Source organism: Chiloscyllium punctatum, chromosome 11 (assembly GCF_047496795.1).
Source record: "Chiloscyllium punctatum isolate Juve2018m chromosome 11, sChiPun1.3, whole genome shotgun sequence".
NCBI lineage: Eukaryota > Metazoa > Chordata > Chondrichthyes > Orectolobiformes > Hemiscylliidae > Chiloscyllium > Chiloscyllium punctatum.
Window position 1 is genome coordinate 35,113,423 of NC_092749.1, and position 19,569 is coordinate 35,132,991.

The window sequence follows — 19,569 nt, forward strand, 5'->3', positions numbered from 1 at the left end:
GGTAGAGATGAGAGTTCTTTTTCCTCAGAGGGCTGTGAAATTTTGGAACTCTTCACATTGGAAGGATCAAGAGGCAAGGTTATTGAATATGGTTTAAGGCAGAACTAGACTGATTCTGTCGCCTAACAAAAAAATCTAATGTTATTAGGGAGTAGATGGCAATGTAGAATTCAAAACACAGCATCTTATTGAATACTGGAGCAGTGGTACGGGGTCATATAACTTATATCTGCTCCTAGTTTGTGAATTTGGATAGCTTCCTCTGACCTTAAACTTATTCTTCTGACTAAATTGTTCAGCATTCTATATGCTTCATTAATTGTTGCTTTAGTGATTGGACATATTGCAGATTGAATTAATTTAAATCCTTAAAAGGTCTACTATATTCTTAGAGATAAAATCAGATTCTCTCACTTCAGAAATTGTAATTGACAGAGCTTCAGGAGCAAGTTGTAATGTACTTCACATTCTAATAACTATTCACAGGATTTAAGTTCTAATCGTTCCCTTTGTGATTTAAATATTTTTAGATCTCTACCCTGTGGCACTAATTCACTAATCTGCAGGGAAACCTTTCATTATCTGGCCTTGATAATTTTGAAAATTTCTATTAAATCTAATCTTACATTTTTTGTTCTAAAGATGACTGATCAACTTTAAAAGAATGATTCAACCTTTCATCCATGCAACACTTTAGTTATGATGTGTACGGCTTTTTCCATTGTTCCAGTAGCCTGTCTGTAAAGAACTGCCCAAAACAACATATGTACAGATGAATCATCACTGTTTTTGTTTTTAATATTTTCATAATATCAAATGCACTGTTTTATCTTATTTATGTCAAGGACCTACTAGAGAATAATGCTCTTGGATGTTACAGTCAGGAGAAAGTCACTCTTCCAGAACTACTTATATAATGTTCTTATGTAATTCCTATTATTCATGACCAGTTACCATTAGTTCCAGTAAATTACCGCAAAAGTATCCAAACAATAACTCTTTGACTATGTTTGGTGAATTCACATACTGGCCTGGGGGATTTTGTTTCCAAGGCAGGCATACAGAGCCAGGATATCTCCCAGCCTCGGGAAAAAAATGCCCCAAATGGTGGGATAGAATAAAGCACACTGAATCTAGCTTGGAGACTGTCAAAAGGGGCTGCCAACCATTGAGGTGAGCTGTTAAAAAGGCCCACCTCAGTTCTCTTCAACCTGGTCCAATATTTTGACCCAGTAACACTGAAAGCACAGCAATATAATTCTCATTCAGGATGGTGTGATTGGAATGAATTTGCTATTGTTGTTTCTGGTGCCAGGTCAATGCTGCATTGTCTATCCAGTTTCACTCCATTTTTTAAAAAAAAAGACGTTTTAGCAGTTTAATACTAGGCCATTTCAGAGGGCTGTTCAGAGTCAACCACATTACTGTGGGTCGAGTCACAAGACTGAATTCCTCCACTAACCGACATTAGTGAACCAGATTTTTTTTTTGTTAACAATCAGTTGATAATGGTTTCATGGTCATTGTTAAACTATTTTAATTCCAGATCTTTTTAAAATTTCAAAGTCCCCCACAGTGAAATTTGAATCTGGGTCCCCTGTATTACTCAAATCTCTGGATTACTAGCCCAGCAACAATATCACTATGCCACCACCATAAGACATAGGAGTGGAAGTAGGGCCATTCGGCCCATCGAGTCCACTCTGCCATTCAATCATGGCTGATGGGCATTTCAACTCCACTTACCCGCATTCTCCCCGGAGCTCCTAATTCCTTGCGAGATTAAGAATTTATCAATCTCTGCCTTGAAGATAGTTAATGAATTCCACAGGCCCAACACTCTCTGGCTGAAGAAATGTCTTCTCATTTCCGTTCTAAATTGACCCCCTCTAATTCTAAGGCTGTGCCCATGGGTCCTAGTCTCCCCCTCCTAACGGGAACAAATTCCTAGCATCCACCCTTTCTAAGCCATGCATTATCTTGTAAGTTTCTATTATATCTCCCCTCAAACTTCTAAACTTTAATGAACACAATCCCAGGATTTTCAGCCATTCATCGTGTGTTAGGTCTACCATTCCAAGGATGATCCATGTGAATCTCCGCTGGACATGTTCCAGTGCCAGAATGTCCTTCCTGAGGTGAGGGGCCCTGAATTGGACATAGCATTCTAAATGGGGCCTAACTAGAGTTTTATAAAGTCTCAGTAGCACATCGCTGCTTTTATATTCCAACCCTCAAGATAAATGGCAACATTACATTTGCTTTCTTAACTACGGACTCAACCTGCAAGTCAACCTTTAGAGAATCATGGACTAGCGCTCCCAGATCCCTTTGTACTTTGGCTTTATGAATCTTCTCACCATTTAGAAAATAGTCCATGCCTGTATTCTTTTTTCCAAAGTGCAAGACCTTGCATTTGCTCACATTGAATTTCATCAGCCATTTCTTGGACCACTCTCCTAAACTGTTCACATCTTTCTGCAGCTTCCCCAGCTCGTCAGAACTACCTGTCTCTCTGCCTAACTTTGGTATACTTCGCCAAAATGCCCCCAGTCCCCTCATCCACATCAGTAATATATGAAGTAAACAGCTGCGGCCCCAACACTGAACCCTGCAGGACACCATTCATCAGCAGCTGTCAATCCAAAAAGGGACCTTTTATTTCAACTCTCTGCCTTTTGTCAGACAACCAATCCTCAATCCATGCCAATAACTCACCTCGAACACCATGGGTCTTGCCTTACTCAGCACCTTATCAAAGGCCTTTTGGAAGACTAGATAGATAATATCCACTGGGTTTCCCTAGTCTAACCTACTTGTTACCTCTTCAAAGAATTCTAACAAGTTTGTCAGGCATGCCCTCCCCTTACTAAATCCATGGTGACTTGTTCTAATCCGACACTGTACTTCCAAGAATTTAGAAATCTCATCCTTAACAATGGATTTTAGAATTTTACCTATAACCAAGGTTAGGCAAATCGCTCTATAATTTTCCATCTTTTGTCTTGATCCTTTTGTGAACAAGGGGGTTAAAACAGTGACTTTCCCTGACTCCAGTGATATTTGAAAGATGACAACCAATGCCTCTGCTATTTCTTCAGCCACCTCCCTCAGAACTCTTGGATGTAGCCCATCCAGGCCAGGAGATTTATCAATTTTTACACCTTTTAGCTTTTCTAGCACTTTGTCTTTTGCAGTGGCTGTCTTACTCAACTCTTCCCCTTGCCTCTACTTAATTGTTGGGATATTACTCAGGTCTTCCACTGTGAAGACTGACACAAAGTACTTACTGAGTTCTTCAGCTATTTCCTTATCTCCCATCACTAGCCTTCCTGCACCAATTAGGCCCAATTTCTACTTTTGCCTCGTTTGTTTCTTATGTATTGAAAGAAACTTCTACTATCATTTCTAATACTGCTTGCTAGCCTACCTTCATATTTGATCCTCTCCTTCCTTATTTCTCTCTTTGTTATCCTCTGTTTGTTTTTGTAGTAGTCCCAGCCTTCTGATTTCCCAGTGTTCTTGGCCATTTTATAGGGTCTCTTTTTTTAAATGATACATTTCCTGACTTCCTTTGTCAACCATGGCTGTCTAGGCACCACCCCCCACCCTTCGGATAATCTTTCTTTTCTTTGGGATGAACCTCTGTACTGAGTCCTCAATTACACCCAGAAACTCCTGCCATTATTGCGCTACTGTCTTCCCCACTAGGTTCTGCTTCCAGTTAATTTTCGTCAGTTCCTCTCTCATGCCCTTGTAATTACCTTTATTTAACTGTAACACCATTACATCTGATTTTGCTTCCTCTATTTCAAACTGCAGACTGAACTCTACCATATTATGATCGCTACCTCCGAAGTGTTCCCTTACTTTAAGATCTTTTATAAATCTGGCTCATTACATAGCACTAAGTCCAGAATAGCCTGCTCCCTTGTGGGCTTCATCATAAGCTGTTCCAAAAAGCCATCCTGTAAGTATTCCATGAATTCCCTTTCTTTGGATCCACTGGCAACCTTATCCATCCACTGCAATTGCATATTAAAGACCCCATAATCACTGTGACCTGCCTTTCTGAAATGCCCTTTTCATTTCCTGGTACATCTTGCACCCCTGATCCTGACCACTATTAGGAGGTCTGTACATAACTCCCATTATGGTTTTTTCGCCTTTGTGGTTCCCCAACTCCATAGATCTAATTTCATTCTTAACTAACAAGGCAACCCCACCCCCTTTCCCCACCTCCCTGTCTTTTTGATAAGTTGTAAATTCTTGGATGTTTAACTGTCAGTCCTGAGCCCCCTGCAACCAATTCTGTGATGCCTACCACATCCTAATCATTCACGATGATTTGTGCTTTTAATTCATCTACTTTGTTAAGAATACTACAAGCATTCAGGTAAAGCACCTTAATACTAATTTTCTTATCCTCATGATTTCCTTCATCTCCAGTAATGTGTCCTAAGTTATCCTTCCTTTTTGCTTCATTCCTAGTCTGCCTTGAACTTAAACCCTGCACACATGCTAACTTGCTACTTATCTTTCTACTTGACTCCATATTCCCTGTTGCTTTCCTTTTCCATTTCCCTGACTCGCAAGTTTTAAGTACTACTGACCATCCTATTTATCCTTTTTGTCAGAACACTGGTTCCAGATTGGTTCAGGTGGAGATTGTCCCATCTGTACAGACCGCCCCGGTTCCAAAACTGAGGCCATGTCCCATGAAATGGAATCCCTCTTTCCCACACCAATCTCTTAGCCACGTGTTTAATTCCCTAATTTTCTTATCCCTATGCCAATTTGCACGTGGCTTGGGCAGTAATCCCTCGGGATTATGACCCTCGAGGACCTGTTCTTCAATTTCCTTCCTAGTGCTTGATACTCCCCAAACAAGTCTTCCTTCCTAGCATTGCCTATGTTGTTTGTGCCATCGTGGACTACAACTGGATTTTCTCCCTACTGCTCCAATACCCTTTCAAGCCAGTTGGAGATGTCCTGCACTCTGGCACCGGGCAGACAACAGACCATGAGGGACTTCCATCCGGCTCACAAAGGATACTATCTGTTCCCCCCCCAATCATAGAATCGCAGATAACAACTATTTGTCTCTTTGCTTCCCGCTCTTGAATGGCCTTCTGCGTCATGGTGCCATGGTCAGCTGGCTCATCCTGTCCACAGCCCTTTTCCTCATCCATACATGGAGCAAAAAATCTCATACCTGTTGGACAAGGTCAAGGGCTGAGGCTCCTCCACTCCTGATCTCAGAATCCCCTACCTGCCTCACTTGATCACATCCTGTTGTTCCTGATCACTAACTGAATTTGAATTACTTAATCTACCAGGTATCTACCGCATCTCCTCTACTTTTTAAAAAAAATAGTATTCACTTTAACACAAGTGAGAACGAAAACAAATTAAATGCAAATTAACAGAATGAAATATTTCAAAATATTTCCAAGAAAAAAAATTTTAAATAATGGATGTTCTACTCAATCATATACACTTGCATCACTCGCCACACAAAACATACGCAGTCTCAGCCTTTTCAACTCAATCACATTCCAGACACATTCACTGTCAGGCATATTCCATCAGTGTTCCCTAGATACACTTTGTGCTGACAAGCCGCATGTTTATGAATGCTCTGTCACATGAATCACATTGGTTCTGATCACGCAGCTTTCCAGACTTCCTTTTTAACTGACCAGCCAAGAATGCGCTGTTCATGATCTGGTTCTCTGATCCAAACCCTTAGCTCCTTCCCAAGCCTGTGTTGTTTGAACCACTTTATTGGATTCGGTCCCTTTTAGCTTTTCTTGAATTATTTTCCTTCTTACCGCCAAACAGAAACCTGACATTTTCATACAGAGTTTGTGATTTTCTTCAAATAAATGCGCTGTTGCTCTTTCTGTGCTGTCTACTTTCTCTTTATAACTACACCTATGTACTGTTTCCTGCCTGTAGCTCCTCATTGTTCTTCATCAATAGCTTGTTTATCTGTGTGTTCAGTGATATGCCTTTTGTCTAAGCTTGGTATTAGATCCAAATCAAGGGTAACAAGGATCAATATTTCTCATTATATAACAAAATTAATATTGAGCCCTTTAAAATTGATGTAAATGCTTAGAAGTTCCTTTCAGACATTTTTAAAACAATTAGAGATTCCAAAAATATTTAAAAGAAACTATAAGTTTTCTTTAAAGTACTGTTTCTAAATCTAAGGTTGTCAAAACACACACGAACATGATTAGGGATCCCGACAAAATGAGTTCCTGAGGTGTGATATTCCTGTTGTGACTGAAGTCTTAATTCACTTTATCTGTGAATAAACGAATGTAATGGACTCCACAGGGCACCTGGTCCCTACATCATCTCGCCAATAACTCCATGTAACAAAGAGGTCAAAGGTTAAGTTCTCTCTCAATATTGATGGTTGCCTTGTGGTAATTTAGTTTTGGGAGCAAGATCAATTACTTTGAGGCTGGACTTCCACCCCTTTCTCAGGAGGATGTACTGCCTACAGAGTTACTGGCCAATCAGATGGTGGTGCTATTATGGTAGACCAATGTGAAAAAGCCTAAATAAATATGTGATCAGGGGTCCATCTGAGCAGAGAGAGGAGGTAGACAGAAGACTCAATTCAAGAGTCTAGGGAGGGAGGTGTGGGAATTAACTTAGAGGGCAGGCCCTGATCTGGCCAGGGGTCCCACAAAGGAAATTTCCTCAGCTTGTCTGATAAACAGATTATCTGGCTGTTAATTTCTAATTTTTCTTAAAATCAAGGATAGTTTTACCAAATCACAAGTGTATCAAATTAACTCCTGTTTGCTGTGTTGTAAATTTCAAACTAACTGATTTCATTTAATAAACAGAACAGATGGTCAGATATGAACAATCTTGAATGATTTCAACACGGTTTTACAGATGAGAGAAACCTGGCATGGCATTCTCTCATTACCAATGCATCTCTTGGCCATCTGTTAATATACAAGATATTTTGTTTCTCCTATCCATTAGTATTACAGGTGAACAAAGTACAAATAAAGTTACCATGAACAATGATGTTACCGCAATGCAACAGCCCAATATGTACATGAAATTGTGGATGGAAGAGAACCAAAAGACAATCCGCAGGGCTTTAAAAGTACACGGTACAGGATTGCAAATAAACTATCACAAATTTATATTAAACCATTGAGTGAATCACTCAGATTGAATTCAATGTTTCAGTTATGCCAACAGTTAAGCACATTGCAAGTGCAGTTTTGGCACACTCACTTTGACTCAAGTTTCAGCTGGGTAAATTACAGCATGCCTATCTTCTTTATTTCCTGTTATGATGCTGACTCAAAAATGTACTTGTATAAAGAGCACTTATTAAATTACTCTTGACTATGTATGTCTTCTCCCTCATAATAATGAGCACAACTTTACATGGACCCTCCCAACTTCAGCCTTTCTTACTGGAGTCGGAATTCTTGAGCTCAATTGTGTAATGTGAGAATATTTCTCTTTTGCTAAAATGATTATTTTGGCCATGAATATTTAGCCCAAATCTGCCAGATCTTCAGATGGCATTACTCGAAGCCCAGAGCCCATGGGCTCATGCCTTTGCAGTCTATTCCACTTCAATGTTGTTGTCCTTTTGTGAAGTGGATTGTAAGAGATGGCCAAGGATCAACAGAGAACTCGTATTCTTAGCCATTAATCAAATCACCAGTGTTTGCTCAGATGGGGCAACTGACTGGAAATCAATGTCTTCTTCTCCCCAAAACTGAGGCATGTGCATCAATATGCAGATTGCATTCCAAACATTATTTATAAATTTCTCAATGTGTAGAGTGTACTGCGTTCAATTCGTGAATTATTTCCAAACCTAGGATAAGAAAATGGCACAGAGTATCACTCAGCTGAGCAAGTGTTTCAGGTATTTGAAGCGAGATTTGAGTTTACATATTCCTGTGAGTAGAAGAGACAGAAGGTTGTGGATTAGAGAAAAAGAGCAAACAAAAAATGTGAAAAGTGCCACATAAAAAAGGGGGAAGACTCTTCTACCAGCTCTCCATTGGCCAATGTTTCAAGAACAGCCAAAGGAAAAGATGGCTTGCCAAGATGAGTTGGAGATGCTTTGGTAAAATGTACTCCAGCATTTGTTACAGTCATACAGCATAGAATTGACCCTTCGGTCCAACCAGTCCATGCCAACTACTGTCCCAAACAAAACTAATTCCATCTGCCTGCTCCTGACCCCTACCCCTCTGAACCTTTCCTATTCATGCACTTAACTCAGTGTCAAACCACCACATCCTCAGGAAGTTCATTCCACGTGCGAAGCACCCTCTAAAACAATTGCCCTTTGTCTTTTTTAAATTTGCTCTCTTCTCACCTTAAAAATATGCCACCTAATCTTGAAATTACCCCATCCTAGGGAAAAGACACCTACCATTAACCCTATCTGTAAGGTCACACCTCAACATCCAATGCTCCACTAAAAAAAAGTTCCAGCTTTTCTTTATAAGAACCGGGGGCATTCTAGCGAAGTTTGCTGATGATACGAAGTTAGGTGGACAGGCAGGTAGTACTGAGGAAGTGAGGAGGCTACAGAAGGATCTAGACAGGTTGGGAGAGTGGTCCAGGAAATGGCTGATGGAATTTAACGTGAGCAAGTGCGAGGTCTTGCACTTTGGCAAAAAGAATAAAAGCATGGACTACTTTCTAAATGGTGAGAAAATTAATAAAGCCAAAGCACAAAGGGATCTGGGAGTGCTAGTCGAGGATTCTCTCAAGGTAAACATGCAGGTTGAGTCTGTGATTAAGAAAGCGAATGCAATGTTGTCTCTTATCTCAAGAGGGTTGGAATATAAAAGCAGAGATGTACTACTAAGACTTTATAAAGCTCTGGTTAGGCCCCATTTGGAGTACTGTGTCCAGTTTTGGTCCCCACACCTCAAGAAGGACATACTGGCACTGGAACGTGTCCAGCGGAGATTCACACGGATGATCCCTGGAATGACAGGTCTAGCATATGAGGAACGGCTGAGGATACTGGGATTGTATTCGTTGGAGTTTAGAAGATTAAGGGGAGATCTAATAGAGACGTACAAAATAATACATGGCTTTGAAAAGGTGGATGCTAGGAAATTGTTTCTGTTAGGCGAGGAGACTAGGACCCGTGGACACAGCCTTAGAATTAGAGGGGGTCATTTCAGAACAGAAATGCGGAGACATTTCTTCAGCCAGAGAGTGGTGGGCCTGTGGAATTCATTGCCACGGAGTGCAGTGGAAGCCGGGACGCTAAATGTCTTCAAGGCCGAGATTGATAGGTTCTTGTTGTCTAGAGGAATTAAGGGCTACGGGGAGAATGCGGGTAAGTGGAGCTGAAATGCGCATCAGCCATGATTGAATGGCGGAGTGGACTCGATGGGCCGAATGGCCTTACTTCCACTCCTAGGTCTTATGGTCTTATGGTCTTATAATTCAAACCTTCCACATCCGGCAATATCCTAGCAAATTTCTCTGACCCCTCACAAGCGTAATAATATTTCTTACAACAGGGTGACCAGAACTGGACACAGTACTCCGGAAGAGGTCTCATCAATGTCATGTACAACCTCAATATCTCCTATATCTTGGCAGCCACCGCTCAAGAGACTACCAGAGAAGAAACTTAGTACCAAGTCAACTGAGCCAGCACTGCCTTCTCAAACTGTGACAAAGTGCCTTTCACAACAAGACTTCCAGAAGTCAAAAGGTCCTGGTTCAAAGGGCCACTGTGTTGACCACCTTCTTCTGTTGAAGTGGAACTCTGGATGTCACACTAAGTCTTTCAAAGCATCCATCAGCAGTGCTGCTGTCAAACTGTGGATATTGAATAGGAAGGCTTCTGGATCAACATGAGCATGCTCTATGAAGTTGTGCCTACCAGCATCGAAGCCTTGCTCCTAAAAGCCAACATGGATGGACGGGCCATTGCTACCTGATGCTGAAAAGTGCCTTCTGAGGCAACTTTTCTTCTTCCAATTCTCTATTGGCCAATGTTTCAAGAACACCCAAAGGAAAATATATGAGAGTACATTTAATGTTGCCCTAAAGCACAGAGACATTGACACCACTGACCATGGAGGAGAAGGCTATCCACCACTTGGCATGTCACCTTAGGATCCATCGAGGCTCAAGCCACTGCAAGGCTCAGCAACATGACCATGAGGTGGAGCAGCAGCAGCAGCAGCAGAAGAATGCTAACCTAGAACAGCAATTTCCATATCCCCTTGTAAAAACTGAGCTCCCAGCACAGAGAAAGGAAACTTGCAGTCCCCAAAATTAGGCTCCTCAATCATTAAGAAAGACCTAGTCTGACAGGCATCATCTTTGATTTCAAGGCAATGTTGATGACGAACAATCTGGTTATCTGTTAGTTGGCTGCTTACCAGCCATTTTCTTTCAGATGTAGGAGGTTACAAGTTCCAAACAGAATCAAAGAGGGGAGAAACTGAAGCAAGTAGGGGCAGCCTCTATTAGAAATGTAAATAAGCTTTGAAGCACAAACGTGGCAATCTGAAACAAAACTTGATAATTCAACGGTCCAAACAAACTCAAGTATTAAAACCAACAGATGAACCCCCGGAGATTTGGAATGCAGCAATTGTGCACTGTAATACTGTAAATAATATACATAATATTTTGTAAAGTGCTGTGTCTGAACCAAATTCATTTAAATAGTACCTCTTGTGAAATTGTATCACATGCTTCAATTTATAGTATCCTGCACAATTTGCCTTTTTCCACTTCAATGAATGTGCCAAAAGCTCACTTCCTGCATTATGCCTTAATGTTTCATTACTGAAACATTTGGCTGCATGTTGCAGTAAAAATGGCAAAAATATCAGCCCTCACAATTAAGAAAAAGAGTGAATCAGACAGCAACTTCTAATGGCTAGCTGCAAATGCGCAATTAATCACAGGAAGTTGAAGTCTGAGTAGTTGTGCTCTTCCAGAAATTTTGCTGTCCCAGTAATCACAGCAACAGAATTGCCATAAAACACATGAAATGTGAGACTGTTACTGTGGATCCATGTTAATAAATGTAACAGAAAAAAATAGGGCTTGTCCATTGCAGTGTAAGCATATTGTTAATTGCACAATAACTTTTTGTCCTCACTTAACCAACAGTTCTAGAATTAAAGAATAATTTTTACAAATGTGATCTTTTTTGGACATTTTTTAAAAAAGTTATTTTATCTCATGTCTCGCTCATGATTTCTGTTGGAAATGTGTGACAACACATTTCAAAATTCACTGTACAGAAGCAGACATCCAGAACAAGCTCTTGATTGGGACACCAGGGCTCATTTTAAACTACAAATCTGTAACACAACGGGACAATTGTACTCAGACTGAGAGATTTTGCTTCTTAATTAAATTTTGATTCTAATATCACAAAGCTGGAAATTGGGCTATTTAAAATCAAAAGAAGAGAAATTCTCAGACATTGTTTCATTCTTTGTGGGATTCACTCTTATTTTACTTTATTAAACCTTTTCAAGTCACTTTATTCAACAATAAATGTTAAAGCAATTTCAGTTAGCTTAATATCCACTATAAGTATGTACAAATACCTAGCTGAAGTATATCAGAAAAGCTTTCAAGTGTCTTTTAAATATATAATAACGAATTAATCATAAACTCTCTCACTCTCTTTACCTGCATCAGCCTCGTGAAAATCAGGAAAACTGAGATGAACAGTGTTTCGCTTCTCAGTTGCTGCACCCTCAACCAAACTACTCCGAACAGTGCTCTGTTTTTCAGTCATACTGCTTTCTTTGTCACAATCACTGCAAAAGAAAATGGACAGATTTAATCACAGGGCAATAATGGAAAATGTTTTTTGTTTTTAATCCTTGTCTTTCTAAGACTGATTACTGCTTTTCCTGGTAGCTGCCAGTATCTTGCCCCCGTGACCATTCTTTACGTGAGCAACTATATTCAATTCTGGAGGAGGGAGAGAGAATACCACAAAAGAGCCTTGCACCAAATTCATTTATGTTCACCTGGCAGCTAAGTTTATTGGATAGCAATAGTTCACAATACTGCTTGCTAACTTTGCCTGCTCCTAAGCTAGGCAGTATCTGCTGAATAAATGCAAAGCAGGGATTGATCAGGAGCTTCACTTGCTATGAATGCCATGTAGTGCAGTTACTTGCCAAATCACCATGAAGCCAATTAACTCTAATTCAATAACTTTATTCAGTTACTGCTCAAATGTTATTTCCTGCTTCCAAGTGGATGCATTGTTAATAACATGATCTATAAAGTGGGGAACAATACAACTGTCATTATTAAAGCTAATAAATATAGTATGATACACTTACACCTAACCCATATAAACACTGAGGCTACAAGAGCAGGTCAGATGCTGGAAATTCTACAACAAGTAAATTATATTCTAACTCCCCAAAGCCTGTTAACCAAAGATACAAGTGAAGAACATGATGGAACTCTCTCCCTTCGTAAATGCAGCTCTGACAAAGCTCAAGATGCTCAATACAATGTGACGACCTAATATTCTTTTGGGAAGGAAATCTGCTGTTTTTAACCAATCTGGCTTATTTGTAACTCAGACCCACAATAATGCAGTTGACTCTTAACCACATCTTGAAAATGGCGTGGCAAGCCAGTCAATTGAAGGGAAATTAGTGATGAACAACAAATATTGGCTTTGCCAGTGATGTCCACTTATCAAAGATGAGAGAACTCATCCAAGACAAAGCAGCCAGCTTGACTGGCACCCATTTATATTGTTCCAGCATCATCTCCTAGCTCTTAAACTCTATGCCTCAACTAATAAAGACAAGTATCCTACATGTATTCTTAATCATATTATTTACCTGTTTCACTACCTTAAGGGACTGGTAGATGTGAACAGAAATCCTTTGGTCCTTGGTGCTTCCCAGGGTCCAATTTGCTATGTCTCTCCTATTCATGTGCATCACTTCACACTTATTCAGACTGAATTCCATTTGCATCCGACCAGCCCACCTGTATCCTCCTGTACTCTCAGGCTATCTTCCTCACTATTTACTATCTCGCCAATTTCATATCATCCATGAACTTATTGGTCAATCCTCCTACATTCAACTCTAAATTCTTTATATATACCATAAACTGATCCCTGCTAAACCCTAGTGGACACAGGCTTCTAGAAACACCCCTCAATCATTATCCTCTGCTTCGTGCCACTTGGTCAATTCTGTTAACCAGTTTGCCAAATTTCCTTGACTCCCATGGCGTCCTACCTTTGTTATCAGTCTCCCAAGTGAAACCTTATCAAGAGCCTTGATGAAGTCCAAGTATACTATATTAAGTACATTGCTCTCAGCTATCTACACACCAGGTTATGTCTTTGAAAAATTCCATCCAGTTGGGCAGGTATGACCTCCCTTTAACCAAAGGTATTTCTTGACTTTTCTTGATTAAGCCCTGCCTCTCTAAGTGCAGATTAATTCTGTCTCAGTATTATTTCCAAAAGTTACCCCGTAACGAAGGTTAGGTTGACTAGTCAATAATTTGCAGTTTCTCTTGCTCCCTTCTTGAATAATGGTACCACATTGGCTGCTATCCAATCCTCTGGCACCTCTCCTGTGGCCAGGGAGGAATTGAAAATGATTGCCAATACCCCTGCCATTTCTTCCCTTGCCTCACTCCACAGTCGGAGATACATTTCATGTGGCCCTGGAGATTTATCTGCGTTTAAGGTTGTCAGACCACTCAGAACCTCCTCCATCTATGCTAACTTCTTTATGTTTATCAAAGCCATTCTCCCTGATTTCTATACCCACATTATTGTTGCTCTCACAAGTAAGTACTAAATATTCATACGTCCTCTGGACGCACAAATTACCAGTGTGGTCCTTTATGGGCCCTGCTCTTTCTCTAATTACCTTTTATCTCCTTGTACAATATCTTAGGAGTTTCCTTTATTATTGCTACCATTATTCTTTCATACTCCCTTTGTGCTCTCCTGATCTCGGAGTCTCCCTTTGGACCTACTGCACTCCTCTGGGGCTTCTCCTGTTTTGAGGCCCAGTCTTCTCAGGCCTGCACTCAGTTTGCTTTGAGTATCAGCATCAGGACAAATGTTATGCTTCAGGGTGCCACTACACTGACAACTGTCAATATTGCACGTGTAATACTGGAGGCTACTGATAGATTCATAATGATTATGGAGCAGAGAAACTATCACTTGGAGCCTGAAATCAACTCAAGCCTCAAAAGCTACAGATGCTACGTCCAACCTGAGTGCTTGAAACAGCAAAAAAATAACTGACTTAAGACACCAAATTGAGTCTACCAAGCCTGAATGTTCAATATTCTAATCTCCAGTGGTGAGACCTGAACAATATACGTTAGGCAAGAGAAAAAGCTGAATAGTGTCTTCCTTCACTGTCTCAGATTTATCTATAGCATATTTTCGATTCCACAAGTAGAGAAGTTTAAAAGCCTGTGCCTAAGTTAAAAATATTTTAAAAAGACAGTAACCTTTAGAAAATAAATATCTGCTATAGTCCCTGACATTGACAGAAGGTATCAGAAGGAACTGATGAGAAGACAGATAGTAAGATTCACAGTTTAAATTTGATAGCTATCCTTTTTATAGAGTCACAGAGTAACACAGCATGGAAATAGACCCTTCGTTCCAGGCAGACCTTGTGCCCGAACTAAACTAGCCCCACTTGCCTGCATTTGACCCATATCCCTCGAAACCTTTCCTGTTCATGTACTTAGCTAAATGCCTTTTAAAATACTTGAACTGTACCCACACCCACCACTTCCTTTGAATGTTCATTCCACACAAGAACCATTCCCTGTGTAAAAAACTGCCCCCATGCCCTTTTTAAAACTTTCTCCTCTCACCTGAAAAATATGCCTTCTAGTTTTGAACTTCCTCACCGTGCAGAAAAGACCCTCGCCATTCATCTTATCTATGCCCCTCATGATTTTATAAACGTCTGAAGGTTACCCCTCAACCTCCTATGCTCCAATGAAAAATATCCCAGCCTATACAGTCTCTTGTGATTCTAACCCTCCCATTCCCGGCAACATCCTAGTAAATCTTTTCTGAATCCTCTCTAATTTAATAATGTACTTCCTATAGTAGGGTGACCAGAATTACACAGAGTACTCCAAAAGAAACCTAAACAATGTCCTGTACAACCTCAACATGGCGTCCCAACGTATATACTCAAAGATCTGAACAATGAAATCAAGCGTGCTAAACACTTCCTTAACAAACTGACCTGTGATGCAAATTTCAAAGAATTATACACCTAAATCCCAAGGCCTCTCTGTTCTACACCCCCACCCAGGATACTACCCTGCCTTTGCTTGTTTTACCAAAATGCAATACTTCTCATTTATCCAGATTAAACTCTATCTGCCATTTCTCAGCCTATTGACCCAACTGATCAAGATCATTTTGTAATCTTCCATAACCTTCTTCACTGTCATTTGCAAACTTACTAACCATGCCTCCTATATTCTCATCCAAATCACTGACAAACAGAAGTGGAACCAATACCAATCCCTGTGGAACACTGGTGGTCACAGGCTTCCAGTCTGAAAAACCTAGTGCCACTACACTCTGTCTCTGCTGTAAAGCCAATTTTGTATCCGATTGGCAAGCTCTCCCTGAATCCCATGTGACCTAACATTACTAATTAGAATACAATATAGAATATCCTTTTATTGTCTCCTTCTCTACTACTACAGCATACCGCTAAGAGGGTCCCACTCCGGGCTCCCCAACCCACACCGCTCCACTGATAGGGTCCCACTCCACATGGAAGTGAGAGTCTGGCTCTAAGCTTCACAGACTGACTGTCTCTGCAGCTCCGCTGCCTCTGAAGACGATCCGACTGCTCTGGAGCCCGAAGCATTCTCCTGCCGCAAAGCTCTCAATATCAGAAATGTTTGAGAAAAAAATGGAAAGGAAGAAAAAACGAAAAACGAGAAAAATGCAGACGAAGCCCAGTCGCAGGAGCTCATACAGCACAAGATATCCCAACCCAATCTAGTCCCACCTGCCAGCACTGGCCCAAATCCCTCCAAACCACTTCCTATTCATATACCCATCCAAATGCCTTTTAAATGTTGCAATTGTACCAGCCTCCACCACTTCCGCTGGCAACTCATTCCATACACATACTACCCTCTGTGGGGAAAAGTTGCCCCTCAGGTCTCTTTTATATCTTTCCCCTCTCACCCTAAACCTATACCCTCTAGTTCTGGACTCCTCCACTCCAGGGAAAATGACTTTATCTATTTATCCTATCCATGCCCCTTATGATTTTATAAACCTCTATAAGGTCACCCCTCAGCCTCCGACACTCCAGGGAAAACAAGCCCAGCCTATTCAACCTCTCCCTATAGCTCAAATCCTCCAACCCTGGCAACATCCTCGTAAATCTTTTCTGAACCCTTTCAACTTTCACAACATCGTTCCACGAGGAGAGAGACCAGAACTGCACACAATATTCCAAAAGTGGCCTAACAAATGTCCTGTACAGCCGCAACATGACCTCCAAACTCGTGCACTTAATACTTTGACCAATAAAGGAAAACATACCAACCTCCTTCTTCACTATCCTATCTACCTGCGACTCCACTTTCTAGGAGCTATGAACCTGCAAATCAAGATCTCTTTGTTGAGCAACACTCCCTACAACCTTACCATTAAGCGTATAAGTTCTGCTAAGATTTGCTTTCCCAAAATGTAGCAGCTCGCATTTATCTAAATTAAACTCCATCTACCAATTCTCAGCCCATTGGCCCATCTGATCAAGATCCCGTTGTGATCCGAGGTAACCTTCTTCACTGTGCAGTACACCTCCAATTTTGGTGTCATCTGTAAACTTACTAACTGTACTTCTTATGCTTGTGACACTCCATTGGTCACAAGCCTCCTGTCTGAAAAAAAATCTCTCCACCACCACCCTCTGTCTTCTACCTTTGAGCCAATTCTGTATCCAAATGGCTAGTTCTCCCTGTATTCCATGAGATCGAACCTTGCTAATCAGTCTCCCATGGGGAACGTTGTTGAACGCCTTATTGAAGTACATATTGATCACATCCACCGCTCTGCTCCCATCAATCCTCTTTGTTGCTCCTTCAAACAACTCAATCAAGTTTGAGAGACATGATTTCCCATGCACAAAGCCATGTTGACTATCCCTAATCAGTCCTTGCCTTTTGAAATATATGTACATCCTGTCCCTCAGGATTCCAACAACTCGCCCACCACAGATGTCAGGCTCACTGATCTATAGTTCCCTGGCTTGTCCTTACCACCTTTCTTAAATAATGACACCATGTTAGCTAACCTCCAGTCTTCTAGTACCTCACCTGTGACCATCAATGGTACAAATATGTCAGCAAAGGGGCCCAGCAATCACTTCCTTAGCTTCCCACAGAGTTCTAAGGACACTTGATCAGATCCTGGGGATTTATCCACTTTTATGCATTTCAAGATATCCAGCAATTCCTCCTCTGTAATATGGACATATTTGAAGATGTCACCATCTATTTCCCTACATTTTATACATTCCATGTCCTTTTCCACAGCAAACACTGATGCAAAACACTTGTTTAGTATCGCCCCCATCTCCTGCAGTTCCACACAAAGGCTGCCTTGCTGATCTTTGAGGGGCCCTATTCTCTCCCTAGCTCCCCTCTTATTCTTAATGTTGTTGTAAAAACCTTTTGGATTATGCTTAATTCTATTTGCCAAAGCTATCTCCCCTTTTTGCCCTCCTGATTTCCCTCTTAAGTATACTCCTACTTCCTTGATACTCTTCTAAGGAATCACTTGATCTATCTTGTCTATACTTTCTTTTTCTTAACCAAATCCTCAACTTCTTTAGTCATCCAGCATTCCCTACACCTACCAGTTTTTCCTTTCACCCTAATAGGAATATACCATCTCTGGACCATCGATATTGCATTTCTGAAGGCTTCCCATTTTCCAGCCGTCTCTTTATCTGCGAACATCTGCCCTCAGTCAGCTTTTGAAAGTTCTTGCCTAATACCGTCAAAATTAGCCTTCCTCCAATTTAGAATTTCAACTTTTAGATCGACCCATTACTATTTTAAAATTAATAGAATTATGGTCGCTGGCCTCAAAGTACTTCCCCACTGACAACTCAGTCACCTGCCCAGCCTTACTTCCCAAGAGTAGGTCAAGTTTTGCACTTTTCCTCATTGGTACATCCACATACTGAATCAGAAAAGTTTCTTGTACACACACTTAAAAATCCTCTTTATCTAAACTTTTAATATTACAGCAGTCCCAGTCAATGTTTGGAAATTTAAAATCTCCTACCATAACCACACTATTATTCTTACAGATAGCTGAGATCTCCTTACAAATTTGTTTCTCAATTTTCTGCTGACTATTAGGGGGTCTATAATACAATCCCAATAAGGTGATCATCCCTTTCTTATTTCTCAGTTCCACCCAAATAACTTCCCTGGATGTATTTCCGGGAATATCATCCCTCAGCACAGCTGTAATGCTATCCCTTATCAAAAACGCCACTCCTCCTCCTCTCTTGCCTCCCTTTCTATCCCTTCCTGTAGCATTTGTATCCTGGAACATTAAGCTGCCAGTCCTGCCCATCCCTGAGCCATGTTTCTGTAATTGCTATTATATCCCAGTCCATGTTCCTAACTATGCCCTAAGTTCATCTGCCTTCCCTGTTAGGCCCCTTGCATTGAAATAAATGCAGTTTAATTGATCAGTCCTATTTTGTTCTCTGCTTTGTCCCTGCCTGACCTGACTGTTTGACTCACTTCTTTTCTCAACTGTACCAGTCTCAGATTGATCTCTTTCCTCACTGTCTCCCCAGGTCCCACTCCCCCACCTTACTAGTTGAAATCCGCCTGATCATCTTGCCAGTGTATTAGCCCCCTTCCAATTTAGGTGCAATCCGTCCTTCTTGTACAGGTCATTTCTACCCCAGAAGAGATTCCAATGATCCAAAAATGGGAATCCTTCTCCCATACACCAGATCCTCAGCCATGCATTCATCTGCTCTATCCTCCTATTCCTACCCTCACTAGCTCGAAGCACTAGGAGTAATCCAGATATTACTACTCTTGAGGATCTCCTTTTAAAATTCCTGCCTAACTCTTTACATTCTCCCTTCAGAATCTCATCCTTTTCCCTTTCTAGGTTCCAATGTGTACAATGATCTCCTGCTGGTCCTTCTCCCTCTTGAGAACATTCTGCACCCTCTCTGAGGTATCCTTGATCCTGGCACCAGGGAAGGCAACACACCATTCTGATTTTTCGCTGCTGCCCACAGAAACATCTGTCTGTGCCACAGAATAGAGAGACCCCCAACACAATTGATCTCTTGGAACCCGACGTACCTCTCATTGCATTAGAGTCAGTCTTGATACCAGAAACTTGGCTGTTCATGCTACATTCCCCTGAGAATCTATCACCCCCTACATTTCCAAAACAGCATACTTGTTTGAAATGGGGATAGCCACAGAAGACTCCTGCACTAACAGCCT

General features: G+C 41.0%; 1 protein-coding gene across 1 annotated transcript in view; it reads right to left on the bottom strand.

Annotated features, from left to right (window-relative positions):
- Positions 1-19,569, bottom strand: part of LOC140482887 (tetratricopeptide repeat protein 7A-like) — a 361,467-nt gene that overhangs the window by 105,462 nt on the left and 236,436 nt on the right. The window contains exon 17 of the mRNA XM_072580610.1: positions 11,698-11,828. Within this exon, the coding sequence (XP_072436711.1) occupies positions 11,698-11,828 (131 nt within the window). The remainder of the gene's footprint in view (positions 1-11,697; positions 11,829-19,569) is intronic.